Source organism: Sebastes fasciatus, chromosome 4 (genome assembly GCF_043250625.1).
Source record: "Sebastes fasciatus isolate fSebFas1 chromosome 4, fSebFas1.pri, whole genome shotgun sequence".
Taxonomy (NCBI): domain Eukaryota; kingdom Metazoa; phylum Chordata; class Actinopteri; order Perciformes; family Sebastidae; genus Sebastes; species Sebastes fasciatus.
The window spans coordinates 22,551,894-22,579,772 of record NC_133798.1 but is presented as its reverse complement, the minus strand read 5'-3'; the positions used below and the strand labels follow the sequence as shown (position 1 = coordinate 22,579,772).

At 37.3% G+C, this 27,879-nt stretch overlaps 4 protein-coding genes across 8 annotated transcripts; 2 read left to right on the top strand and 2 right to left on the bottom strand.

Annotated features, from left to right (window-relative positions):
- The first annotated feature begins 764 nt into the window (after positions 1–764).
- Positions 765–6,932, top strand: acsbg1 (acyl-CoA synthetase bubblegum family member 1). The gene is made up of 15 exons (XM_074632885.1): positions 765–1,071; positions 1,149–1,280; positions 1,862–1,917; positions 2,032–2,303; positions 2,393–2,481; positions 2,625–2,745; positions 2,822–2,902; positions 2,986–3,135; positions 3,288–3,464; positions 4,254–4,435; positions 4,557–4,790; positions 5,005–5,222; positions 5,395–5,534; positions 6,176–6,422; positions 6,537–6,932. Exons 2-15 carry the CDS (start codon positions 1,237–1,239, stop codon positions 6,611–6,613), a joined length of 2,088 nt encoding a protein of 695 aa, XP_074488986.1. The 5' UTR covers positions 765–1,071; positions 1,149–1,236; the 3' UTR covers positions 6,614–6,932.
- Positions 6,933–7,088: 156 nt separating this feature from the next.
- On the bottom strand, positions 7,089–13,329 carry idh3a (isocitrate dehydrogenase (NAD(+)) 3 catalytic subunit alpha). 2 transcript variants are annotated; one of them, XM_074632886.1, is made up of 12 exons: positions 13,230–13,320; positions 11,214–11,279; positions 10,388–10,450; positions 10,191–10,274; positions 9,863–9,977; positions 9,457–9,644; positions 9,040–9,173; positions 8,847–8,949; positions 8,655–8,719; positions 8,058–8,142; positions 7,789–7,941; positions 7,089–7,700 (listed from the first exon to the last, which is right to left on the bottom strand). In XM_074632886.1, the coding sequence occupies exons 1-12, from the start codon at positions 13,254–13,256 to the stop codon at positions 7,617–7,619; spliced, it is 1,167 nt and encodes a 388-aa protein (XP_074488987.1). In that variant the 5' UTR covers positions 13,257–13,320; the 3' UTR covers positions 7,089–7,616. The 2 variants fall into 2 exon arrangements, with proteins under 2 accessions (XP_074488987.1, XP_074488988.1); XM_074632887.1 differs by lacking the exon at positions 11,214–11,279 and having other exon boundaries at positions 13,230–13,329.
- A 1,088-nt stretch (positions 13,330–14,417) lies between these two features.
- lrrc61 (leucine rich repeat containing 61) lies at positions 14,418–18,897 on the bottom strand. Its single transcript, XM_074632879.1, has 9 exons — positions 18,675–18,897; positions 16,838–16,933; positions 16,606–16,752; positions 16,438–16,498; positions 16,162–16,247; positions 16,009–16,074; positions 15,853–15,921; positions 15,525–15,650; positions 14,418–15,037 (listed from the first exon to the last, which is right to left on the bottom strand). Exons 1-9 carry the CDS (start codon positions 18,700–18,702, stop codon positions 14,931–14,933), a joined length of 786 nt encoding a protein of 261 aa, XP_074488980.1. The 5' UTR covers positions 18,703–18,897; the 3' UTR covers positions 14,418–14,930.
- cib2 (calcium and integrin binding family member 2) lies at positions 18,312–27,722 on the top strand. 4 transcript variants are annotated; one of them, XM_074632881.1, is made up of 8 exons: positions 18,312–18,506; positions 19,068–19,128; positions 20,285–20,520; positions 21,870–21,904; positions 24,560–24,671; positions 26,181–26,328; positions 26,422–26,617; positions 26,988–27,722. In XM_074632881.1, the coding sequence occupies exons 3-8, from the start codon at positions 20,470–20,472 to the stop codon at positions 27,007–27,009; spliced, it is 564 nt and encodes a 187-aa protein (XP_074488982.1). In that variant the 5' UTR covers positions 18,312–18,506; positions 19,068–19,128; positions 20,285–20,469; the 3' UTR covers positions 27,010–27,722. The 4 variants fall into 4 exon arrangements, with proteins under 4 accessions (XP_074488982.1, XP_074488981.1, XP_074488984.1 ...); XM_074632880.1 differs by having other exon boundaries at positions 18,312–18,510; XM_074632883.1 differs by lacking the exon at positions 20,285–20,520.
- Positions 27,723–27,879: the final 157 nt, after the last annotated feature.

The window sequence follows — 27,879 nt, the reverse complement described above, 5'->3', positions numbered from 1 at the left end:
GTACTGCATTTAGCATGAAACAATATACTCAAATCACAACAAGGCAAACTGAAGCCCAACTGGCAACAACAGCTGTCAGTGTGCTGACTTGACTATGACTTGCCCCAAACTGCATGTACTGACTCATGGGTCAGAGGTCAAGGGACCCCTTTTCAAAACAGTTTTTCCTTACCAAAATTTTACGCACATTTGGAGCGTTATTTAGCCTCCTTCCTGACAAGATATATCAATCAATAAATCAATAATCCAGTTAGCCTATAATATATCTATATAAACATCCATCCATCCATCCATCCAGCCACCCATTATCTGTAACCGCTTACATATATACAGTATATGTATATACTGTATATATGTTGCAGCTGGTAAAGATGGGGCTAATTTGAACTATTTTATACTGCTGGTATCTTAATCTATACATCCGAATATATTTGTAAATTATAGGCTATATGTTATATATATGTATATGTATTAATAATGAACCTGTAAATCAAGTACCACACAATTGTACTTAGGCTAAATACAGTAAATGCACTTAGTTTATATTCCATCATAAGGTCAAATGCTCGTAAAACATTTGACATAAAACAGTTCGATACTTAACAGAAATAAAAGTGCTACTTCCAGAATATGTCTACAGAGTTTGAGAAGCTCATGAAAAGTCTGTCATCGTAAATTTGAATGAACTAATTAGTGTACAAATGCTTTATATCAAAGATGGTCTTTCTGTCAGGTAGGAATAGCCTATATATCAGAAGGGCTTAAAGTAAGGCAGCTCAAATAAACCCAATTAATCAACCTGTGGCATACTCAAATATTGAGCTATTATAATTTTCATCAGATGTATAGCTTACTGTTACTCATAGGCTACTTGGTCAAAGTTGAAAGTAGGCTATTGTTATGATTTGGGTTTTACTTTTACGTGTGTGATTTTAAATTATAACCACACTGTTTTACATATGAAAAGACTATCTCATTTAAATTCTGGACATGGTCTTAGTGAGCGGGCCAAAGCAGTGCACACGTGGACTTTCTGATTTGTTTCGCAACCATTAACAACTTCATGGGGCTGTTGAACCACGTCTTTTTACTTTACCAGTTCCTCAAAAATACTACTGCTGCTGCTGCTACTTGTCCAACAAGAAAAGATTTTCTGTCAGATTTTGAAAAGCAAATCAAGAGGCTCAATCCTACATAACCTGTAGTCACACTACCGAGAGATCTACAACTAACAGAATGTCATCTCCTGATGAGGAGAAGGGAGACGATCAACTTGAGAGGTAAGCAACCTAAAATTAACTTTTTTTGTTCTTTTATCTAGAGGATGAGGAGATGCTATAGTCTCTTAACGTGGGATATGTTATAATACTTTTCAGTTAAGGCTGAGTGAACCAGATTCACCAGTTTGCATGCAAATTCACCACAATGCAAAAAAGTTTGATGACAGTTGGATCAGATTTTTCCATCTACTTTTGTTTGTCTGTATCCTCGACACTTTTGCCCAAGTTGTTGAATACATTTTCGTGCCCACTACTTTGTATTAAAATGCCCTTAGCCACCACTCTATGAATAAGTCAATGAAGTCTATTTAAGAGACTTATTTTGTGATGGTTTGCAACCTTTACATCCAAATTCTTTGGTTAAATCAGACACAATGTATATCAAAATAATAGTTTTATTGAGTGAGAGTGAACAGTCTTTCAGCTTTCATTGAACATATTCTGTCCAACAAAGCAAGGGGGCTTTAGCTCTGCCAGAAAAGCCTGACATTGTGTTCGGCGCAGCTGAAAATTAGACTCATGTGATGAAATGCACTCAGTGTGAGATGGAGTGAGCTGTTTGTTTCCTGTATGTTTTTCAGTGCTCAGGAGTATATGGCACATGTGCAGACAGATAATGAAGAACATGCCTCTGTAGGTGAGTTATGAGCACATGGGCCTGCTGAATGACAGGACAACAGATATGGCTTTTATTCTTCTGTTGGAAGGACTAGATTTTGCTTTCAGATTTGCCTTTTCTCTCTTTTCTCAGGAAAGCAAAACATAGAAGAGCAGTTTGCTGACACTGCTCTTCTTGCCGAAGCTCGTTCTCTTTGGACCACTGATGCTGAAGGCTCAGTGAGACTGAGAATAGACGAAGGATGTCCAGAGGGACCCGTCACCGTTCACCAAATGTTCAAAGCCTCAGTTGAAAAATATGGAAACATGTACGCACTCGCCAGCAAGAAGGACAACAAATGGGAAAAGATAACTTTCTTAGAGTATTATCAGTTCTGCCGGAGAGCAGCCAAGAGCTTCATAAAGGTATGTCATACAAAAAGAGAACCTATTGTTTGTAATGCATACTCAATGACAACTACTGAGTACTATCAATTGTTTGTGAATGTGTGCAGCTTGGTTTAGAGCGATTCCATGGAGTGGCGATACTAGGATTCAATTCAGTAGAATGGTTCTTCTCTGCAGTCGGTGCCATCATGGCAGGGTGAGAAAGACACCTGAATCAACCTATATCTGTACCCGGATATACAGTGTAGTTGTTATTGTGCCGTTATCATTCTTGCAATGACACATTCACTAATTTATTCCTTTCTCCTGTGTCTATAATGACCTATATTCTCCCTACAGGGGGATAATGACAGGAATTTATGCCACAAACTCACCAGAAGCTTGCCAGTATGTGGCTAGTGATTCCAAAGCCAACATTATTGTGGTGGAAAACCAAAAGCAGCTGGATAAAATCCTGCAGGTACTGTCACTTCAATATATAAAAGGTATTTCGCCACATGCAAAACATACTCAATTTCTCCCTCTTGACACCTCAGATACGTGACAGACTGCCCCATTTAAAAGCCATAGTGCAGTACAGTGGACGCCCCCTGCAGAAGATCTCCAATCTTTACTCTGTAAGTCCTCCTGACATCACATGAAATGATCTATAAAGTGACCGCTGAGCTCATGATGCTGCATGTTGCTGTTTTGGGGGCAGTGGGAGGAGTTCATGGAGCTGGGTCTGGATGTTTCTGAGAGAGAGCTGGATGACATCATCGGCAGCCAGAGAGCCAACCAATGCTGCGTCCTGATCTACACCTCCGGCACCACAGGCCAGCCGAAGGGAGTCATGCTCAGTCATGACAATGTGAGCTCTCATGTTACTATTGTTAATCTGTACTCAGTCAGATGTTATTATTACCATTATGTGTTATGACTTTTTCTTACATTATTACATGGAAGGCAAAAAATGAAAAAAGTAAACAAGGCTTCTATCTTAATCTTATGATGAATATTCAGATCACATGGACGGCCAATAGTGCCAGCAGGGTCGGGGACATGCAGCCGGCTGACACTAAACAGGAGTCCCTAGTGAGCTACTTGCCTCTCAGCCACATCGCCGCTCAGATCTATGATCTGTGGACGGGCATCCAGTGGGGTGAGCTGGTATACTTCGCACAGCCAGATGCCTTAAAGGTAAATAAAAATGCCTGGATCACACACATGCTGGTTTTAACATATTTTATATACATAAACTGCTTATTCTTAAACAAATGATTTTCACTTTAAAGGCCCGATGTCAGACCTTTAAAGTTAAAATAATTTAAGAATAAGCAGTTTTTCATCAATCAAACTTTTATTCAATTAAAGGAACAGTGTGTGGCATTTCGGGGGATCTATTAGCAGAAATGGAATATAATATTCATAACTATGTTTGTTACATCAGAATGTAATGTTTTCATTGAGACTAATGTCTATCGTGTTTTCATTAGCTTAGAATATCCGGCATGTTGCTCCTCCATGTTTCTACAGTAGCCCAGAACGGACAAACCAAACACTGGCTCTAGAGAGAGCCTTTCACGTTTTTACGTTACCTGAAGGCCACCGTAGTTCTCTGTCACGCTTGTGAAACATGCGGTAACGTGAGTCGCAGGGTGCAAAACCGTGGTACCGCCAGCCGCCGTCAGACTTCCTTAAGTAGTCGGCGTTACCACGGTTTTGCACTCTGTGGCCCACGTTGTCGCCACTCCTACACACTATACCTTTAAAGGTAAAATCAATAAGGTAAGGCTATACTGTGGGTGCAACTACTAGTTTATCCCCAGATTATCCCTGTGTTTTTCTCTTAAATAACACTAAAATGCAAACAAAATTTTAGCTGGGCAAGTGATGAGCGGAATAATGTATTCAATGAAAAAATGACAATTGACTGATTGCATATACTGTATGTGTTTTTAAGCTCTTTGCATACTTAATTTGTTGTAGGGAAGCCTGATAACGACTCTGCGAGAAGTTTGTCCCACATCCCACATGGGTGTCCCACGAGTGTGGGAGAAGATAATGGAGAAAATAAAACAGGCGATCAGTGAGTGCGGATATGTGAAAAAGAAACTGGTGACATGGGCGATGTCGGTCAGTCTGGAGGCCAATCAAAAGTGTATGCAAAAGTAAGTGCTGATGAAATCTGGGGATTTAGTGACCCACCAAAACAACATTCATAAATGCATTTTTCATAAAAAGATGATCTAATCTTATTGATATTTCGCTTTAAAAATGTTTTTTTTTTAGGGATGAAGAGAAACCCTTCCTCTTGACCCTGGCTGACAGCCTCGTGCTGCAGAGGCTTCGGGCTGACCTGGGCCTGTCTTGCTGTCAGAAGTTCTTCTCCGGAGCAGCACCGATCGGTAGTGAAACGGTGCAGTTTTTCCTGGGCATGAATATCAGGCTGTATGAGGCATATGGCATGAGTGAGAGCACAGGACCTCACTTTATGTCAGGTCCCAAAGCTTACAAACTACCAAGGTAAAAAAAAAAAATGAAGGAACGTAACAATTGTATGTACAATTTGTCATGCTTACAGCCTCTGTGCACCCACACAGGTGTTTTCAGTTATTGGTTGATAAGACCTCTGCTCAGATTGAAGGGCAGAAGTCTAATCATCATGATAACTGAGAACACCTGTGTGGAGGATTTTTAATTTTATGAATAATACTTCAAGAGTTATTTTCTCTCAAAGCTGCGGTAAGGTGGTGCCTGGCTGTCTATACAAAATGACCAACGTAGACTCTGGGGAGACGGGCGAAATTTGCTTTTGGGGACGCAACATCTTCATGGGTTTCCTCAACATGGAAGACAAAACAAGAGAAGCTTTGGATGAAGACGGATGGCTGCATTCTGGAGACCTGGGGAAGACAGACGAAGAGGGTTTCTTGTACATCACAGGGAGGATAAAAGGTAGAGCAAATAAAAGCTATTGTAAGAAAATTGCTCGTCTTATGTCGCCTGCTCCCATTGTGTGCATTACCCACACCTGAGTGCAAGCTGTTCTAGACAGAACATAGGGCTTCATTGTCCTGGTTGTGAGTCATTTGATGTCAGGGTGTCCTCTCTCTTTCTCTCCATTCAGAGCTGATCATCACAGCTGGAGGGGAGAACGTTCCCCCTCTTCCCATAGAGGAGGCAGTGAAGAAAGAGCTGCCTATCATCAGCAACGCCATGCTCATTGGGGACAAGAGGAAGTTCTTGTCCATGTTTCTAACACTGAAGGTAATCTGCCATTAGTTATTATCCAGATAATGGAAAGTGGTATGCTGTAGTGTAATCTTGACATACTGTATCTTAAAAAATAACTAATTTACGAACATAAAACATTTACTAGTAGTTTTCATTTAAAGCTGAAGTTGGTAACTTTGAGCAATATGATATTACGGTCACTATGACAGTAATGCATGAGACATATAATCTGAAAAAAAATCATGTTCCTCTGTGCTCCTAATGGCATTTGCAAGATTTCACAGCGTTGACGAAAACAACCATCAGCAGCTGTTAATCACTGCTCGCGAAATTTGTGAACTCTGATCAAACGGTCAAACAGCGCTGATATGAATCAAGATTCTGTTACTGTAATGCCTATTTCTATTTCTGGCCTCAAATGTTTTCAGAAACATCTTGTAGTGTACTGTTTAGCTATAAAATGAGAAAGTTTGCTCCGGCCGGTGGGCGGTGCTTGGTTTTCGCCCAACTGTTTTCAATATGGCGGCCGGGTCACAAACTTTTTCATTTTACAGCTTTGTGCTCAAAGTTCCCGACTGCAGCTTTAATGCTCTTCTTGTCAAGCTCCCTGCAATTCATGATCATGATTTATGTGGAAATATATCTATATATAACTTTTCAATTCTGTGTCCCAGTGTTGTAGCGATACAGAAACCATGGAGCCAACAGAGGAGCTGAGTACGGAGGCTGTGGAGCTTTGCCGACAGCTGGGCAGCCAAGCCACCGAGGTGTCGGACATCATTGGGGGAAAGGACAAAGAAGTGTACCGGACCATTCAAGAAGGAATCAACAGAGTCAACTCTGCAGCCACCTCTAATGCCCAACGCATACAGAAGTGGACTATTCTAGAGAAGGACTTCTCTGTGTCTGGAGGAGAGCTGGGTAAATTTAGCAGAACATGGATCAGTAGATATTGTTATATACTATTATGCTTTATGTATTTTAAAGCCAAGCAGTTTTGAGAATTTTGCTCATTGTATCGTTGTCTCGTTCCAGGTCCCACAATGAAGCTTCGTCGCCCTGTTGTGTTGGAGATGTACCACAAGGTCATAGAGCGCTTCTATCAGGAGTAGTGTTTCTATAGAAGTGACTGTGTAACGGTTAGTATGATAATCATGTCGCCTGCATATCTCCTCATTCTTGTGGACATGCATGGAATTTTATTATATATGTCTTATGTTCAGAATGCATAAATAATACAGGAACCACATTAATTTTTTTTATCATATTTAAGTTTTAAATAGTGAATAATACTGAGAATTTTATAAAGTTACACCATTTTAATGCATCTTCTCATAGGCTGAAATATTTCTTTTTAGTCTCTCAGTTTATTTTTACTGCTTTGAAATCATACCAGTTACTTGAATGACAAGATATTACCCGGTATTTTGTGTAAATATTATGTGGTATTCAGTATGTGGTTTATACCAATTTAGATAAAAACCTGGACATAACTTCCACTAGGAATCATCATCATAGCAGCTGAGAGGGCTTTTGACATCCACAAGTCATTTGCATAACACTGAATAAAAACTCTGTCATTTCTGATTTCATTGTAACATTAATTTTTCTTTATACATTCATAATATTGCAGCAAGAAAAACAGTGTGACATGAAAGAAAGAGTGCAAAACATCTGCAAGTTTCATATTACAGTAGCTTGATTACGTTTAAATCATTAAAGCTTGATATCAATGTGAAATATATCCACAAACATAATGTAGAGTTTGACTTGTTGACATTTTGTGTTTCTCAACTCTTCATGGAAGTAACAAATTGCGTGGAAATAACAGTGTCAATCACATTAGACAAGACGCCAAATTCAGCCAATAAATAGACAATATCCACCACAGATTAAACAGTTTAGGAATAAAATGCATATCACATATACAGTAACTGTTGCTCGGTAGTTTTAAGACAGTGCTTTGGAGTGAGCAGAGGGAATAATAAAACATTCAGGATCTCCAACTCCTGAGTCTTTTAAAATACATATTATGGTTTAAAATGTGCAAATACAACGCGACATGATGAAGTAAAGAGACCCCAACAATTAACTTATGGTCTTATTAGCATCATTTCAGTCCAGATCCCGCACTCGTTGACATATTGCGTCTGTGAATTCCGAGCACTTTGAGTTTCCTCCCAGGTCTTTTGTTAGAACCTTGAAGATGGATGATAAAATAGTTAGAAATCAGAACTGGAACTCACAACCAAAACTGCATGTCTTCATTACTTGAAGAGTAGATTACCTTTTTGTCTCGGATGACGTCAAAGCAGGCGGCTTCAATCGTCTTGGCGTGGCCGTGCAGGCCCATGTGCCGCAGCATCATGACTGCACTGAGCAGCAAGGCGGTGGGGTTGGCCATGTCTTTCCCTGCTATATCTGGGGCAGTTCCATGAACCTGACAGGAGAAATTAATGAACTATGAACTTCTATTGTGCAACATGTACTTTGATCATAGGCGTGAAAACTGCGAAGAAAGAGGAGTCTGAGAAATGGGAATAAAAAACAACATACCGACTCAAATATGGCAACACCATTAGCGCCAATGTTTCCACTAGGAGTCACTCCAAGACCTCCAATAAGTCCGGCACAAAGATCACTATAACGGTGAACACATGCAGTTACCTTTAGATATATTCTTATGCATACACATTGACCTTGCTAATTAGATTTCATGTACATACGTACATCATTTGCAACTGATGCAGACTATGTCAGTGCAATTTGCATCTGCAGTATTCAGTTCAGATTTCAATTGATTTGTCTTTGATTAATTAAATCCGTGAATTAATAAATTATTATAGGTCAGGTTAGCCTAAAATGAATTTGCCTAAGTTTACATTTTTTGTAATTGTTAGACTATTTCTTTTTGAATCCACACAGCCCGAACTACTTTCTTGGTTCCAACTAATTTTTTACATGTATATTAAAAGAAAATTACATAATTTACAAATAGTGTGTAAATGCATGTTCGTGTATAGAGAATTTGCTGCTTGTGTTTACTGTATGTGCTGTCTGAACAATTAAATTTGGAAATAGGCAAAAAAACAAAAAATGGAGAAAATATCTCTTATTAATATACCAGGTTCACTATGTCAGAGGTTTACTTACCTCAAGATGTCTCCATACAAATTTGGCATCACTAATATATCAAACTGTGTGGGATCCTGTACCATCTGTAGAAACAATGCCACTATTAATTAGGAATGTTAAATATGCAATACTTCTAACAAAACTTTGTTATATCCATCTAAAACATTATACACACTTAACTAATTCATAACAAAAGCTTGTGGGACTTACATTAAGGCACACAGTGTCCAAGTACATCTCAGTGAATTTCACATCTTTGTGATTTTCAGCAGCTTCTCTGCATTTTCGTAAGAAAAGCCCGTCAGACATGCGCCTAAGAAAAAACAAAGTCAACAGAGGACAGCCATTTATTTTTAGCAAATATCTTTAAAATGACAAGTAATTTGTACTGGATACAACTTACATAATATTGGCCTTATGAACAGCAACAACACTGGCCCTCTGATTATTTCTGGCATATTCAAAAGCATACTCTGCGATGCGTTGGCTGGCTTGCTCTGTAATGAGCTTAATACTCTGTACAACTCCATCAACAATCTGTAAATATACAAATCCAAGAGAGATTCAGGTACAATGTGTAAAGTATAAATAATGTTTGAGTGATTTCAAAAACAAAATGATAATGTTTCAATCCCTAAATATCAAAAGGTGTCTACACTGGGGAAGCAAAAACAAAAAAAAAAGAAAACGATGTCATACAATTCTTTGATCTAGAAAAGGAAATAGGCCTACATGTTGATTCAGTGAGGAAATAATCACAATGTCACAAAAACAAACAATGTACGAACTGGACAAGTAATGTGTTGTTGCAGTGTCTTACCTGATGTTCAATCCCACTGTATTCTCCCTCAGTGTTCTCCCTGATGGTGACCAGGTTCACATCAGTGTAGGGGGTCTTGTAGCCCTCAATGGACACACAGGGGCGCACGTTGGCATAGAGGTCAAAGGTTTTCCTCAGCAGCAGGTTCATGGAGGGATGGCCAGCAGCTATCGGTGTCTTCAAAGGACCTGTAGATTGTTAAGCAATTCAAAATGATTTATTAGTTCACCTGCAAAAATAAAAATCCTTTTTGGAGGGATAAGATCTAAACCAATGTGCCACGTTTGTAATGAACAGTAATGTATGAGTCAGTTATTTGTAAAAATGTCTTTCCTAAACAAAGGATAATTTTTTTTATTGGTCTTGTAGTTTCTTTAAGTAATTATAAGTGTATTAAGCAGATTACCTTTTAGGCCAATTTTGTTCCTGTCCATTGATTCTTTGGCATCAGGAGGGATCATCCACTTGCCACCAGGTCCTTGGATGGCTGTAACATTTCTCTCCTCCCACTGAATAGGTGCCTAACCGCAAAACCACTCGATTAGTTTACATTATGATTATGCAGCTTTTTCAAGACTTTAATTGCTTTCCTGATTTGATCTGATTTGGCTCTTGAGCTTCAGTGCTGAAGTAATGCATATAACGTGTTATCTAACGCAACGTAAAAAAAACCATTTTGCTAGTAAATGTTCCTGGTGAATAATGATGTTTCTTTCTGCTCCTCCATTACTAACTTTAGCTACTTCAAATATCTTCATGACAGCAGTGGAGATCTCTGGACCGATTCCATCACCAGGGATTAAAGTAACAGTATGAATCTGTGAGGCAGAACAGAGACGCATAACATTCAATGATAAAATAATAATTAAGCACTTAAGAGTCAAAATTTAATAAACATTTTTTTTAGGAGCTCTAGAGGAACGATACATACCCCACGCATGAACGTCCTGGGTTGTGGAGTCTCATTCCTCAAAGCTCCCACCACCCGTGATGCCTGACAATCAGAATGGCCAAGGTTTTTACAGGCACAAATAAAATATTCCCCCCCTAATATAAGTCGTTTAACTTTGACAACATAAATACTCATATATACTGCTCTGTTTTTTATGTTTTTCCCTATTATCAGAAATATACAACAGAGCAGTATATATGAGTATTTATGTTGTCAAAGTTGAACGACTTAAGCGACCTAGGTTCTAATGTGAGCTGGGCAAAGCTTACTGGAGTAGTGAATGTACTAGGAGCAGAATGACCCAAGAAAAGCAGCACAATTACATGAAACACACAAGTGATTAATGTCTGGATGGACAGATAGATAGATAGATAGATAGATAAGCATAACTTGGGAGCAATCTGCAAAGGACAGTGTGGAAGAGGAGACTCAATCCAGTTCCCAGCAGGAGTTGTCAGTCCTTGTTAAATTTAGCATGTTAGCTGTGTTGAAAGTGCAATTTTTCTGTTGTCTTGTTCAGTGTAAATGACTAGCCTTGGCTGATGATAAACATCATCACCCCCAAAAGAGGGTAATGAAGAACACCAATAGGAAAAGCGAGGCAAGAGGTCACATTCAGCTTTGAAGCAACTGACAGCTTACAGTAAGTTAACTACATGTTATCTTAGCTCAGTTGAATTACAGAAATTACAGAAAAGGCACTTTTGACTTAGAAAAGATGGCAAAAATGCCTTTTCCATAGTTGAATAACATTGCTACTAGGGGAGATGCTAGCTAGCATTAGCTCTTTTCCAAACACACTTACTTCCTGAGCCTTGATTTTATCCTTGCCAGTGAGCGACAAACCCCACTGTTTTAGTAGATTAAGAATCTGTAGATGAGGGACATTTTCATTGACATGTGTTCAACTTGAGCAAATCAGCAATTAACTAGATTTTTACAACAATGTATGATAAAAGAAAACATGTAGATAGCTAACTTTTCATTATATGCTAGCTAAATAGCTTCTTCTTCTTCTTCTTCTTCTTTGAGGTTTATTGGTGGTTGGCAAACAACGATTTGGTGCATTACCTTCACCAACTGGTATGGAGTGTGGATCATTCTAGCCAATAATGACTATATCCAAAAAAAAAAGAAAGAAAAAACCCCCAAAAAAAAACAAACAACCTCATATTTTCCCAATCATATTAATTTGTCTAAGATCCTGAAATAATGTTCTATAACACTCATTTAGTGAGTTCTTTTGTAGAATATCTAGTAAATCAAAGTGTACATTAATCTCTTTGAGGCCTTGACTCAAATAAATGCAACATTACATGCTCCACCGTTTCCTTTGTCCAGTTATTACATCTACCTGTGTCATGTTTACCTAGTTTAAATAGTGTGCTGTTTAGTCCAGTGTGTCCAAATCTAAGTCCTGATATGATTGTCTCATCTCTCCTGTTCCTTCCTACACACACCTAATTTCTCCCACTTTCCTCTCAATTCTGTAAAACCATCTTCCTTTCCTCTCTTCCTCCCTTCTGACACCTTTCCCTCAGTCTCTGTTTAACTCTTCATTTCTGTTTTGAGGCTATAACTGTCAAATCAATGTTGTTATTTTTTGTAGCCTCCTTTGCAATCTTACCTACCATTTAATTTCCTTTGACCCCTATATGTGTGCTGGTATCAATCAAAATATTACTGTAAGCCCCATCATTTGAATTCTGTATGATGTTTGTTGTATTTCAATCAAGATGTCTGGTCTGCTGTCTGAATGACTGAACTGTAAACTAACTAGTGATGAACTTGAGTCTGAGCAAATGATTGCTCTCAATGGTCTGGCCTCCTCTATCCACTGCACTGCTAACAGTATTGCCAGCATTTCTCCTGTGTGAACTGATAAATCATCACTGACATTTTTTTCCCTTTTTCTAAAAAAAAACATTTAAAAAAAAAAAAAATTCAAGAAATTTTACATTTTTTGTTCTGTATTTCAAAATGACAGATTTTTTTTTTAAATTACATTTTTCATTTGTGATTTATATGTAAATGGTCTTAGATTTACAGTATTTTTTTGTAATCACAATCGTAATTGTGATTACAATTAAGCTTTTCTTGATCATTTTTAAAGATAATTATTCTGTTTTTTAGAGGTTTGTGACTCTATTTTAACACTTAATTTATGTTAGAAGAAAAGGATTTCATGGAATTCTAAAAATATTTCTTGTAAAAATACAGATCTTTTTTGCATAACTTCTGAGTTAATTTGGGCTTTTTACAACGTAAAATTACATGTTTCATTTGTGATTTATATGTAAATGGTCTTAGATTTACGGTGTATGACTATTCTAACAATAAATATATGTTAAAAGTAAAATATTTCTTGTAAAATTACAGTAAAAAAAGGCTAATTATATAGAGATAATTACTGTTTTTTTTTACAGTTTATTTATGTTAATTAACGGTGCTATTGGATATGAAACTCTGGTACAATAAATGCAACTCCTATTTTCCTAACTAAACTCGAGGTCACAGGTCATCACTTTATTAAATGTATAAGTTTACATATCAGAAATGAATTAATTGAGTCAGCAAAGTGAATAACTTAATCTCAACAAACACAAACTGACTGTCTGAACAGCAGTGAGGAGTCAGGTTGCTATAGTAACTACTAGGAAGCTGCGTTAGCGCATAGCTAGCTGAATGGCTAGGTCCTCTCTCTCTCCCTGCAGTCTTTAACTGTCTGAACGACAAAGAACCTTTATGTCATTAAGTTAAACATAGTGACATGCGTTAGCTGCAATACTGAACGAGATGAATGTATTTCCCTGGTACATACCGCTGACCTCCACGCATTCCCTGCCATCTTCAGCTAACCAAGGTCGATGCAGCAGCTCGTCAAGCGCAACACTATACAAAGCGGATTTCCGGTTCTGAACTATTTAATTTTCAAAATAAAATAAAATTTACACATTTGATAATGTCACGATTCATAAGAATTAAAAAATGTTTTGTAATAGCAACGTTCAGTTATGCACTCTTTTAATTTATTTAATATTGACCATTTTTTTTACTTGTATAAACATTAAAAACAGGATTCCCTCTGCTCTTACTCTGAATGTCTGAATGATCAGCACTGAGATTTAGGTCAAGTGACCAGTGACTATGTGTGTAGTCTCGAGTAATAACCAAGTAAATGCAAGCTTCTCAAAGGAAAAAGAAGGTAATCTGTGATCATAAACGTGGAACTGATATTGGTCCTAAGTATGGATGTAAGGCAATAAGATTTAGGGGAACCAAATTATGGAGTAGCTATTCACATTTATCAATAAACTGTTCATCTGTCATATGTTTCAAAAGCCGCTTAAAGGGTCATTTAATTGCTGTTTTGTAATTGCTTTTCCCCATGTTGTCTATGTATCTGTTTTTATGGTTTTTTTTTATTTGTTCCCACTAACAATGTTGTTTGGTTACGATAGCCCAACATATTTTATAGATATTTAATCAATATCCTCCTCACAAACACTAACCATACACATCCACGCAACACACACACACTTGACTTTTTTGATATATTTACTGCATTGTTATTGTTGTTATTATATATATCTTGTCCTAATTGTTTATCACTATTATGTAGTCATATTATTTCTTTAAATTAATCTTGTCTCTATGTGGAGGCTTCAAATAAGCCCAGTGTTTTTTTTGCCTCTTCCTGCACTTTACATTATTCATTTATTTTTTTGTAATGTTTTATAGTCTTAAATTGTGCAAAATAAATAAAATAAAATAAATAAAAATATTTTTTTTTTTACCGCAATGGAGTGCCATAATGTCAGTTTTGCAGGACCACCAGCAGGTGGCGCCAGAGGGCTGTTTCTGAGAGTCCACATCAAACTACTAATCCGCATGTTCTTTGGCTCTGGTTGTGCAAACAGTACAGTTTTCCCCAAAGTAGATATAGATATGAGTAAAAATCAAAGATGTGAAGTACACCTTTATAAGCATTGCATTTTCCACAAGCTGATTGTACACATAATAAACTTTATGGTATAAAACAAGTAGAAACAGCTGAAACAATCATTCAATCACTTTTTGCAAAAGTTCAACTTACAAAGAAAGCATACAGCATGGGACACATTAACTCCCAAAATTATCCAGCAATGCAAAAATGGAAAAAAGCTCTTGATTACTTAAAACTTATAGAAATTCTTAAGCAGCATATCTGTCAGGATAAATGCAGGCTACAGCATGGTACAAAATGCACACTGTGCAAGTAAATACATCTTTGAACCAAACTGAGGGGTGTCAGTATGGATAAAGGTTTTCAAACCACTTACATGTATCGTCCGATACCCAATGCATAGGATGAGATAGAATTTCAACGAACGCCTCACACTGCAACACGAAGCATGTGTGTCTGGCAATGACACTGATCAAGCATTTGGATAGAGCTTAGTAATTTGAAAAACCTACAGTACATTAGCCACGGTATATCATACAACATAGAACTTGCGCACAAATGTGTTAAAAAAATAGCTCAGATAGCATACTGCTTTGGCTGCTTCTTCAGGCTCATAGATCTTTCAGTTTGCGAAATGACATGAGTGGCTCTGTTGTTGAGGAGTCTGCATTCATGAAGTACATCTGTAGAAAAAGAAATGTAGGGCAATGATTATATAGGTTACCTCACTGTGAACACTAGGGCTGACCCGAATGCTTCTAAGCTTTGTCTATTGCCATGGTAATCGACCTCCAAATCAGTACTCGAATGCTTTGTTTTTTTAATAGAAGTATGTAATAATACTGTTTCAATCCCAAAATAGCCCATAAAATAAGGAATAATCCCACATTATTCATCATTCATATTCAATATTGTTATTAGTTATTCTCAGTCGGATATTGCAGTTTGTTGTGTGTACTGAAACAGGGGAGATAGAGACAGACAGACAGAAGTACATGTCAACTTTCTGCACCGCGCTGTGCCACAAAGCTTCGAATATTTAAGAATATTTCACACCGAAGCTTCGAAGCCCAAAAAAGGTATTCGGGACAGCCCTATTAAACACAATATAGTTGAGTTTGCAACACTTTTCTTTAAAAAAAAAAAAAAGGCCAACAGGGAACCTCTTACCGTTAAACTGTTTGTAGGCTTCTTCAATAATGGCATTGTTTGATCTCTTTATCTCCCAGTAATTATCCTCCACCCATGGTTTGCAATCATTATGCTCAACAAGCTGTCCGTTCTTGTATAAGCCAGCTAGACATATATAGAAATAAAATAGTATTTTACTTGAACAAGAAAACCTTTAGTCAAGCAAAGACAACAACTGCATCACAAACATGTCAGTGAAGCCATTGGACGATTAATACTTCGTTGAACAACTGTATTAATCTGATGAATGGAGCGTAAAAACAAGTTACCAGTCGTGAAAAAATAACATACTAATTAACAAATGTACCTTTGATGGTATCATCAATGTCTTTGCATAATTGATACAACTCACTCCCACGTCCGACCACTCTTTCTCCTACAATATAAAAACAGAATAAACAATTGAACCTAGTCTAAGAATTTATGTTAAGCAAAAGACTAAAAGAAAAACAAAAATTCTTACCATCCAGCACCTTGATGTTGGGGAACATCTCAAGAACTAGGTTTCTATATGCGGCGTTCCTGCACACTGTGCAAAGAGAAAAGTCATTGTAAGTTCACCTATCAAGATTTTCCATCTACCAGATTGTTTTCAAATAAAATCACTAAAAATTACCTGGGTTCGTGTAATTGTAAGTGTTGTCTTTAAGCCGTATATTTTCTAGCTTTCTCAAAGGCTGAAGGCAGTGTAGGCTCTCAATGCTGTTGAAAAACAAAACCAATGAGAGATGAGTATACACGACCAATGCAGAATGTTGCTCTTAAAAATGTAATTACTGATTGCTAATTAAATTGTTTGTATACAGTGTAATCGACATTGCAGTTAGTGATATATTCACATTCTCTTTAATCTAGGCTAGGCATTTGGTCAATGGTCATACAATAGTAATACCTGGATATGATATTCCCAGCCAAGTTTAAGTGCTGTAAAGCCTCACAATTGCGAAGGGGCTCTGAAAGCACAAAAGCAATAACATTAAATTAAAAAAAATCTAATTCTATTCATAATAGAGACTTCCTTGATAAGTGAACATACAGCATGGAAATAAAGAATACTTACCCAAATTGGAAATCCGGTTGGAAGACAAACCGAGTACAGAAAGAAGCCGAAGAGATGCCAGAGGAGCTAAATTTGAGATGTTATTTCCAGAGAGGTCCAGTTTCTCTAAACTCATACATTCCCCAATGCATCCAAGATCGTGTATTCCTGTAAGACATACAAGTTATCATTATAAACAAAAATGCATTTTTTTGAAGGCTTAAATAGTAGATATAAATTAATCAAATCTTACCAAGACCTCTCAATTTGAGAAACAGTATTGACTCCAAATCAAATTCCCCTGTACGTGACTTGAGCAGCACAGGAGTAACCTTCTCGCAGTCTGCATCTAAAAGAATCAAGAGACTGCAGCATAACAAACCACTTTTCTATTCTTATATATATGCAACACAATCACAGTGTCCTTAGTTGTGAGTCAGCGCTAGAAAAAAAAAGAAAGCAGGATGCTGGAAGCGTTGTGTCTGTTCTGTTTAGGGGCAGAACAATCAAACAACCCATGCATTCATTCTCTAAATAGTAAATAAATACCAAATCAAGCAGACCATGAATTTCATATCTGGCAACACACTGTGTTTTTCCCTCTGGCAGCTCCATGAGAGATGGGACACAAACAGGCAGATGTGCTGCTCTTGTTTTGTCAGTGATGGTATTAGCTCTTCAGTCGCATTGCATGAATAACAACTGTTATATTTGGTTTAATTTCCTCAGGCAGAATCAGTCCCCTAACTCTTAACTAAACATGACTACTCTTTCATGAGCCTGCACAGATTAAACACTGACTCCCTGTGAAGAGAGAGAAAGACTTGTCACCATAAATAATGATCTATTTTTTCCTCTCCATTTCATCCTGATTTTGTGAGATGAGACCAGGCTGTGTCCTTTCAAGTATGGTCACGTAGTTCACCTCATCCATACCTGTACATAGTCAGAGCAGGCTCAGGTCCAGGGAAATGGCTAGTGTGCCACAGGCCCTGTCCACACCTGGTTCTTGGCTTCATTATTTTTTTAATTGCTGTAATACTGTAAAAGTATTATTATTATTATTGTTGTTATTATTGTTATAATAACAACAATAATAATATTTTTGTGTTAGTGCTATACACATTACCAGTGATGGGAAGTAACTAAGTTTATTTACTCACTTTGAGTAGAGTATAAGCTGAGAAGAGGAGCTTATAAACAAAACATAATAAACAATAATAATAATAATGATAACAGTATTGTTATTATTGTTGTTATTATTGTATAATAACAACACTACTACTACTACGACTACTACTAATAATAATAACATAACAATGACAATAATATTAATAATGATAACAATATTATAGTTGTTGTTATTGTTATAATAACAACAATAATAATAAAATAATAATAATACAAAATAATAATAACAATGATAATAGTGATAACACTATTATCATTGTTGTTGTTATTGTTATAATAACAAGAACAATACTACTACTAATAATAATAATAATAATAACATAACAATGATGATAACAGTATTATTATTGTTGTTGTTGTTATAATAATAGCAACAACAATACTACTAGTAATAATAATAATAATAATAACATAACAATGACAATAACATTAATATCTCTAACAATATTATAGTTGTTATTATTGCTATAATAACAACAATAATAAAATACTTCTACCAATAATACAACTTTACTTTATATGTAAATATATGAGAAGTGGCAGAAAAGGGTGCTATAACACCACTACAAATTGGGGGATGGGTGGGATAAATAGGGCCATGAACAACATATCTGGCAACCTGTCAACACAGGAATAAATAAAGGTGATGTTATTTAGCTTAGCTTCACAGCTAATGTTAGTAGCTACCTGTGTGTTAGCAGCAGCGGCTCATGAGGACGTTTCAGATGAAAGTGGGTGGGTTAATTAGTGAAATGGTACTTGTTCATGTTTCCTCTGATGATGACACACGTTAAAAATGTTGTGTAACAGAACGATACGTTGTTAGCTTAGCTGAGCTAGCACTAGCGCAGCTAGCATAGCAACGTACGTAGCAACAAGCTATATCCATCACAACTTACCTTGCTCTTTATCTCGCTTAGAGTCCATGGTGGGCAACTTTACTACTTAGAAAGCTACCTATCGCAATAAAAAGCGATGTTTAAATGGATGCAATGGAAAGACAAGGCAAGTAGCTTTTTGTTTTGGGGAGAAATGTGAAATTGGCATCTGTCCTGGGGTGCAGTCAGGACACGCTCACTGGGATGCTGCTGCAATAGCACGCAGGTGGATTACAGACGGACTTCAGGCTCTGCAGCAGCAGACCAGCAGAGCAGCAGCATAGCAGCACAGAGAGGCAACGCACTGTGTGTTAGAGGGAAGATGAGGATGAGGAACATGTTGCAGTATTGTTGTTAGATGTTTCTGTGCAACAGGTTTCTGTGTCAATTAAAAAAGTTGTGTTCTTGTTTCAGGCTGCAGCACTGACTGGTGATTATTCCTCAATGTTTTTTTTTTTTTTGTGGTGGATCTGTGGTAAGTAGTACAATTAATTAAATTAAAAAAATAAATAAATGAGCATGCAAAGTCTAATCCAATCAGGGGGTGGAATAAGCCACATAAATATATGCAATTCTAATATAAGTTAATTTGTTTTGGAAAAAAAAGAAAAGGGAGAAGACAAATATAGGAAATGGGTTAATGTGGGATATCTTTTTGTGTTATAGTGTTATGCACATTACCAGTGATGGGGAGTAACTAAGTTTATTTACTCACTTTGAGTAGAGTAGAGTAAACTACACTGCATTTCAGATGGAAATATTATAGGCCCACACCTTACATTTATGTGACATCATACTTACAGATTAGGAGTTTATAAACAAAATATAATAATCAACAATGATAATACTAATGATAACAGTATTATTGTTATTTTTGTTTTTATTGTTATAATAACAACAATACTACTACTACTACTACTACTTATAATAATACTAATAATAATAGCATAACAATGACAATAATATTAATAATGATAACAATATTAAAGTCGTTGCTATTATAATAACAACAACAATAATAATAAAATAATAATAATAATACAAAATAATAATAATAGTGATAACAGTATTATCATTATTGTTGTTATTGTTATAATAACAACAATACTACTACTACTACTAATAATAATAATAACATAACAATGATGACAACAGTATTATTATCGTTGTTGTTGTTATAATAACAACAACAATACTACTACTAATAATAATAATAACAATAACATAACAGTGATAATAATAATAATAATAGGCCTTCTTGTCTTCACCCAAAATAATGACGCTGTTGGCATTTCTAACCTACACAAAAAAGCTGGAGCATTAAATTACACATGAGTTTTTATCAACATGAAGCAGCCCCACAATCTAGTTAAGACAGCATCTTCTTTACCAGCAGGTTCTGGTTCACAGTTATTTATGCATGCATTTATTTATTTATTTACCTGAGGTCCTATTGGTTTATTGCCTTGACTCTGGTGCACAGCAGCTGGGTGCTTAAAGAGAAGCAGATCAGTTTGCAGCTCTTGGACTCTGCAGACAGACAACCTCCTCTGGCTCCGACACAACTGGGCACTGCAGCTTCTACTTTTCATTTTTCCTGTTTTTCCTGCATCCTCTACTACTTTTTACAGTCATGGCGGACATCTCTTGTAAGGACAACAACAACAACCTGTTTTAAGAGTTTGCAACGCCGTCAACTCATCCTGTGCGGAGACTTTGTCTTTGCCACGGACCCCCTATAAATGCCTTTCATTGAGAAAAGGCTTCGGACGTTCAGTGTTGCGAATGTGTACAAGCAGCAAATTACCTGATTAAGATGGGGAACAAGCAAACGATATTTACTGATGAGCAACTTGATGCCTACCAGGTAAGTCTACCCAACTCGAATCAGAATCAGAGAAGTCATGTTAAAGCATAAAATAAGTACATAATGAATAGCCTATTAGTAAAGAATGTTGTTTATAGTTTTATAATGCCTGTGCCTATTTACTGCCAGTGTTTAAAGGCTTACGTGCATGCACCTTCCATGACTTTTTATTACTATATTCTATACTATACTATACTATATTTTATTACTATTTCCATATTATTATCATACATCACTATTCATCTTTTTTCTTCATATTGACCAAGTCACTCCTGCCAGTGGAAGCCCGGCTATCTTGGATTTAAAGCATAAAATACTGACCATTTTGTGACATGGAGAGAATATTGATCATTAATACCATGTGGTCCTGGTCCCCCATCAATTAATGATAGGCAATAACCAATTTCCTGCTAAAGTGTGGTCCGTTATGACCCCGCTGTTTAAATATTTACATAGTCTTGTTTGGAGAGAATAGCAGAAGGTTTTGATGTCACTGTAAACTGTAGGATCTTCGTCATCCTGCACTATCTCAGAAGATCTGGCTCTTTGTCCCATGTAACAATAATCCAGGTTTTCCTGGGAAGAAACACATCTTTGTGTGCACAGGTTTATCATGTGATTAGGTGTGGATTTAATAATTGATGCCAAGCCGGTGGGACATGCTGTGAAACTCTACTCTCAGGAGACAGTTTAGTTCTCAAGAGCCTCTCTGGTTACTCCTGCTGCTCTTTAAAAAAATCCTTATTAGCTTTCTTGTTGCTGTAGCCTCAGTCTTCAGACCTTTTCTATGTGCAGGCTTTACTTATATTGTAATCTAACATGACTAGTTATACTAGTATACTAGCTAGGTTATGATGAATAGTCAGATATTGCTTTACAATTATCATTAACCCAAATATCTTCAGACTTGATTGGATCGATGTGTCTCTAGAGCTCAGCTGGCAGCACTCTGCTTCTCACACTCTGGCACACAGCACAGCTCCGTCAGACAGAGTGGATACAAGAGAAAATGTAAAGTGCCTCCTGTAGGGCTGTTGGATAATGTGTGTGCAAACACGTGCATGTCAGACAAAAGCAGATCATGTTCCCCTCACCCCATTGTTCCTTTTGCAAGTCGCAGGTGACAACACTCGCAACGTCATTTAACAGACACCTCGACTAGCGTTCTCAGTAACAGTCAGTCACGTGACTTCAGAGGAACCGTAATGACTCACAGATGTGTCATTGAAAGTGTTTTCTAAATTATTTAAATATTTATTGTACCATAAATAATTTGTCATACAGTCCTTTATCAAACTAGACTATTTGTCATATTTGTGTTTTGACATGCTGTTTTTCTCTCGTTGCAGGACTGCACGTTTTTCACCCGCAAAGAAATTCTGCGGTAAGATTTTTATCACTCTTGATTCTGATGCATTGCTCACAGATGTACTGTAGCACATCTGCTCTAACCATATTATACACATAATGATATTACCTAAATGTAGGCTACTGAGACTGTCTTTTATTTCCCCATGTTCCCTCCTTGCTCTGTTCTAAAAAGTGGAAACTGGGCATGGCATGTAATACTGTGTGTTAAATGAAACCAACAAACCATACTTTCATTACAATGGACTGCATACAAAAGATTCAGACTACATTTGGCTCCTGTTGGAGGAACTCAAAGTGTCTCACACTGTGTGAGCCATGCCAAGTCCTCAGAGCAGACTGCTTCCCTCTTGGGAAACTTAATGCTGAAGTTGATTTCATTGGCAGCTGTGATGGGGAGTATTTGGGCACTGTTCAAAAAGGGGAAGATACTTGTTGACTTACAGCTTTAAGATAATATGTAAAAGTAATGAATACATTTTCATTTGATATACAGTACATTATTTACAGTTATCATAATTGGAGTATAACACAATTACATATGTGTTGTTTGATTAAGATCTCAGGATGATTTACAGCAGAGAATTTGAACTGGGAATCAATCAAAAATCCATTATTGAGCACAAACTTGTCAATTTAGGTGGTATACGTACTGTTGTAGGAAATCATGCCTTATAGGTACAATATATAAGATTATTTTTATCTTAATCAATGCAACTTGTAGTAGTAAAGTTATAGATTAAAATGTGTAAATGATCTGTCAATATCATCAGAATTTCAGTGAGAAAGCAAATATGAATAAATCAATTTGCAAATTATGCAAAGCAAAATGAAGGAATACGGTAATTTCCATAGAATTTGTATATTTCCATTCATAGTTTAGTGGCTACTAATTTCCTTACAGATTGACATCCTAAATGATCTTCTTATCCAACTCATTAATTATCTTCTTATATCTCCCCATCAACTTAACAACCCAGCAAATACAAACAGTCTGCAGCCAATCCAGACGCGTGTAATAACATCTATGAATGACACAGTTTGTGCATTTATTGTTCATGGATGTGAGATAAGTTAAAGTCTTCAGGTGTTTATCAATGAAGATCTAGATGTTTCTGTCCTGTAGCAGCTTCAGTATGTTACCTAAACCTTTGAAAGTCATGTTGACCTTTTGACTGTGGTGTTGTTTTCAGTGTCACATTTCCACCTTTTGACATGTGCAACCTCAACACTTACAGAAATGAAATAAATATCAATCTACTCTTAGTGATTGCGTGAAAGTATCATGACTCATCGGGCAGCATCGTTCCTCTCTTCCCGTCACTCACCCCCTTGATGACAGGCATAAATTAAACAAATCGCGTGCTTTTCTTTTTAATGGAATTGACCAACGATGCTCATGTTTCAGTATCTTTTATCCGTGGTTCTAGATGTTGGAGGATAAACATTTAAGCTACTTAAGCAAATTGAAAGCTGATACTCAAGAATGTTGCAGTGTAACATTAGAAAGAGATGAATTTGGGGTCTGATTTGCCCATATATGTGCAGTAAAGGTTGTTTTTGAAATGATATCTCTTACAATATGACTTTGAAGGCATTTGTGTCCAGTGGTGCATCTGTTACTCTCTTCTAAAATTACACAAACTATCAAGAATTAATGGTTTTCTTTTCAACAAAATAAAGTATTTGTAATGTTTCTCTCCCTTTCCCCTTATTAACAAATAGTGTGCATGTACTTGTTCGTCGTCAGTGATATTGTCTTGACTTTGATTCCGAGGCCATCAGTGAACTGGAAACTAAATTAACAATCAGCAGAGGGCGTAATAGAGTTATACACTTTATGACCTTAATCATAAAGCGCTCCTTGTTTCCGTCTCCAGCTGCAACGGTTACAATTATGTAACATCAAAGACACAGGTCATCACTGATGGTCATAAGGATTTGAACCTTTCAGCCTTATGTCATATCTTAGCATTAACACTAGATTATAGCATTTCTGTGTTTTTGTATCTTGGGTAGTAGTTGTGGTATTAAAACCTTATGTTAATAGGCCAAATTTGCAGAAGCTGTGCTGTCCAAACACTTCCCAGGGTCATGGTACGTCAGAACTGCAGGTTTACTTCGTTCATTTCTTGCGGTGTACCAATATAACTCCATCATTTTGACAGGTTTATATAATTTAATTGAAGTGGGTTTGTCCTCTAAGACCAATGTCCCTGCTGATAAATAGCTTCGCTCCGGCAACGCAGGTTCGCCATGACAGGATTAGTCAAAGGGGGGCTGTAGATAACCACCCACTTTCCTGAAATCATGTGTTTATCATTCACACAGCCACGGACGTTATTCTCAATAATGAATGACATAAAATTCACGGGTTTCACAGCACAAGAACAGAGAAGGACAAGGAGAGAGAGAACGAGAGGGTTATTACAACAATTTCCCTCAGGAGAAATAAAGTTTTATTTTATCTTGTTCTTTCTTTTTGTATTGTTTTTTCAAAAGGAAAAACAAATATATACATAGCCTGTAAAATGTAAAATGTGAAATTATCTTAAGCTTCAGGTGTTTGAAAAATTCAAGTTTGTTATTTTAGTAGTCTGTATATTGTTTCTTTTCTAAATGGCGGTAAACCAGAAGCATAAAAATAACTATATATTTTTTTTTATTCCAGGTTGCACGGCAGATATCATGAGTTGGCTCCACATCTTGTACCAATGGACTACACCAATGATCCTGATTGTAAACTGCCTTTAGCTTTAATAGTCAACATGCCAGAGTTAAATGTAAAAAAATTCTTCTCTACAATACCTCAATAAGTTCTGTGTGTTGTAACTCTTTCCTAATGGATATACTTGTTGTTTTTCACTAGCAGCGTATACCTGTGTTGTGTTTTCTTATTTTGTATTGTGCTATAAGGCACTAAAACAAACACACCATCCCGCCCACTACTCATGTGTCTAGACACCTAATCAATACACACTCTCTTTCAGTGGACAGAATTGATTTTTAACCACCATCATCACCGATCTGATTGCATGACACCACATTCTGCGAGCTCGTGAAATTTAATGGGCCATGAAACGCTCCGCCTTTCTACCCTGACTGACGCATGCCCTCCTATTTTTAAGCACCTGCCATTTGAAAAGAACATCTTAGAAATGGCCTGTGGCGTAACATCGCAGCCACATTTACCTCCACTTTTTCTCCTGTGCACCAGACACAAGGACCACACAGTTTTATATGGAGTCCTTATCCACCAAGGGTTTAGCACAGAGACTCATAATTGGCCCTGGCCTGTAAAACTGTCCCATGATTTCAAGGCCTGTAAGGATGGAGAGGAGGAAGATGGAGACCACTGAAGGCAGAATTGATGAGAGCCATGCAGGCAATACACGGTCACCCAAAGTGCTCTACAGAGTCGTAACCATAAATATGTTCATATCTTGCTGAGTTTTAATAAGCTGTGCTGAGTCGACCGGATTGATTCAGGCTGCACTGACACGTCTGAGGATATGCAGTTAATAATGGCATTGCTTTAGATGGCCGATGGCTGTTTATACAAATGGCTTCTTTTGCTGAGCTTGTATTGAGCTCAAACATGCTAACCGTCCTCTGGACAACATCTGTATGTATAGAGATATAGAGTTAGTGAGATTCCAAGTCTCTTCTGAGATGGACGGCTGTGGCTGAGGTAGAGCGAGTCGTCCACTAATCGGAAGATCGTGGTTCGATGTCGAAGTGTCCTTGGGTAAGATAATGAACCCCAAATTGCTCCCGAAGGCTGTGCCACCGGTGTGTGAATGAGCATTTAGATTAGATCATGATGGGCAGGTTGGCACCTTGCATGGCAGCCTCTGTCATCAGTGTATGAATGAGTGTCTGAATTGGTGAATGCTGACATGTAGTGTAAAGCACTTTGAGTGGTTGGACGACTAGAAAAGCTCTGTTTAAATGCAAGTCCATTTACCATTGTGAATGTATAGCAAGTTGTGTCAAATCAGCTAATTTACCTGTGATATAAAATCTTCAGTAGCAACTTATGGTTGAGCAACAGAGAAGAAAATATTGGCTTCACCATACCAGCAAAGAGAAGGAGTCAGCCTTTTTTCAGTTGAACCCTGTGATCAGCAGAACACCTACCAGTTTATACCTCTACAGATCATATGTGAAACTGACAACAGCATGTAAAAACACGAAACCTATAGTTCCATTAGGGTGTTTTTTTTTGTAAATGAATCTAACACAACATTTGCACTGATGTGTGTACATGTTGTCATCCCCTTCATCTGTAGGAAAACCCGTTCCGCAGCAGGATCGTTGAGTCGTTCTCAGAAGACGGGATGGGGAATCTCAGCTTCAATGAATTTGTGGACATGTTCTCAGTCCTCAGTGAAATGGCTCCTAGAGAGCTGAAGGCCATATATGCCTTCAAAATATACGGTAATGACCAATTTTTAAAACCTTTCTATTATAATTTTATAAAAATTAAAATTTGTGGGGGTTTTTTCTGCTATAAATCTCTCTTGCTCACAGATTTCAATGTGGATAACTACCTGTGCAAAGAGGACTTGGAAAAGACTCTGAATAGGCTGACAAAAGAGGAGTTGACTCCTGAGGAGGTGCAGCTGGTGTGTGAGAAAGCCATCGAGGAGGCTGATTTAGACGGAGATCACAAACTCTCCTATGCTGACTTTGAAAATATGATCACTAGGGCTCCTGACTTTTTAAGGTGATTAAATGTGTGATGCATTTGTCAACACGTTGTATTCATTCTATATGACAAGCGGTGGCCCTTTAAAAACAGGCAATACATGCATTAATCATCATGCTGCAGCGCTGTGAGCTGTGCGTCCCTGATTACTTAGATGGCTTGCAATCATTTTCATCATTTAACTGTGAGCCTAACAACATCACTCTTATCCTGAGTCACCACTATGCACATTCATTTATATGCAAATGACCTCATCGCTGTCTGTCCTCACTGAAACACATCTATTCCTGATTCCTCTGTGTTTATACTCACATATACAGTAAGTCAGTATGTTTACATGCACAATGACTATTGCTGGTCCCTCATATTGTCTCTTTTATCACTCCAGTACCTTCCATATACGAATCTGAGAGGGCTCCGTGGAAGGTTTCAGAGGTCGGCAGCGTGGGGAACCTCAGGAGTCTACTTGTACCCTGTCCTGGCCAGAGCCCAGTGCCTGCCTCCCACTCCCATCATCCAAATATCAGGCCTCTCCGGTCTCAGTGACGTCTGCTTAGTAAGAAAGCGAAATACCCGAAAGTCCCAGAATTTCTATACTGCAGATGAAAATGTATTTTCCTTTTAACACTTATAAAAGGGCTTGACCTGAACTGGTCTCTTGTTGGGAGAAAAGGTGAAACATGTCTGAATTGAGCCAGACTCTGGACTGATGCATAAAATGCTCATCTACCTATATTGCACATAAGATACACCCAGTGAAGTCTTCCTACAATGACACATGGATATTTAGTATTTATAAGGACAAAGCTTGACGTGGATGAAAGCACAGCATTGGGATTAAGGGCATACAGCTATTTTATATGAGCTATGCAATATTTGTACATGTAGTGTATTGCTTTTAATCATTTTGGATTGTGTTTTTTTGCTCGTGGAACTGATGATGACAATCATATTTCTCTAGTTACATGAAGGGCTCTGTTGTCTGAACAAATGTTGGTATCTTTCTTCTGCCTCAGCCATTATCATGAGATATTAAATACAGCCATCTTTTGGATACACACGTTACAGTATTTTATGTGACTTCAGGTATTTGTCTTACTTTGAATAAATGTTTTTTTTTCGGTCTGGATTTGTGAGGTTTATTGTTGTCACTGAAAAAGCATGAAATAATAATTAAATACAGGAGCTCTCATCGTTAACCAAAACCGAATCATTTCAAGTGAATGGCCTTTACCTCAAGCCACCCACCACATGGTGATCAAGAACCGTGTCACAGTAAA

What these genes read in the sequence shown, in the direction of transcription:
- idh3a (XM_074632886.1), bottom strand. Translation starts at nt 13,256, where the DNA reads ATGGCAGGGAATGCGTGGAGGTCAGCG. An exon ending in GGAATGCGTGGAGGTCAGCG is followed by an intron (nt 11,280 to 13,229) that starts GTATGTACCAGG and finishes CCTCATCTACAG; the next exon opens with ATTCTTAATCTACTAAAACA. An exon ending in TGGACACTGTGTGCCTTAAT is followed by an intron (nt 8,720 to 8,846) that starts GTAAGTCCCACA and finishes TTGTTTCTACAG; the next exon opens with ATGGTACAGGATCCCACACA.
- lrrc61 (XM_074632879.1), bottom strand. Translation starts at nt 18,702, where the DNA reads ATGGACTCTAAGCGAGATAAAGAGCAAG. An exon ending in CAACCGGATTTCCAATTTGG is followed by an intron (nt 16,499 to 16,605) that starts GTAAGTATTCTT and finishes TTGTGCTTTCAG; the next exon opens with AGCCCCTTCGCAATTGTGAG. An exon ending in TTACAATTACACGAACCCAG is followed by an intron (nt 16,075 to 16,161) that starts GTAATTTTTAGT and finishes CTCTTTGCACAG; the next exon opens with TGTGCAGGAACGCCGCATAT.
- acsbg1 (XM_074632885.1), top strand. Translation starts at nt 1,237, where the DNA reads ATGTCATCTCCTGATGAGGAGAAGGGAGACGATCAACTTGAGAG. An exon ending in GTCGGTGCCATCATGGCAGG is followed by an intron (nt 2,482 to 2,624) that starts GTGAGAAAGACA and finishes TTCTCCCTACAG; the next exon opens with GGGGATAATGACAGGAATTT. An exon ending in AAAGCTTACAAACTACCAAG is followed by an intron (nt 4,791 to 5,004) that starts GTAAAAAAAAAA and finishes TTTCTCTCAAAG; the next exon opens with CTGCGGTAAGGTGGTGCCTG.
- cib2 (XM_074632881.1), top strand. Translation starts at nt 20,470, where the DNA reads ATGGGGAACAAGCAAACGATATTTACTGATGAGCAACTTGATGCCTAC. An exon ending in TCAACATGCCAGAGTTAAAT is followed by an intron (nt 24,672 to 26,180) that starts GTAAAAAAATTC and finishes CTTCATCTGTAG; the next exon opens with GAAAACCCGTTCCGCAGCAG. An exon ending in AGGGCTCCTGACTTTTTAAG is followed by an intron (nt 26,618 to 26,987) that starts GTGATTAAATGT and finishes TTATCACTCCAG; the next exon opens with TACCTTCCATATACGAATCT.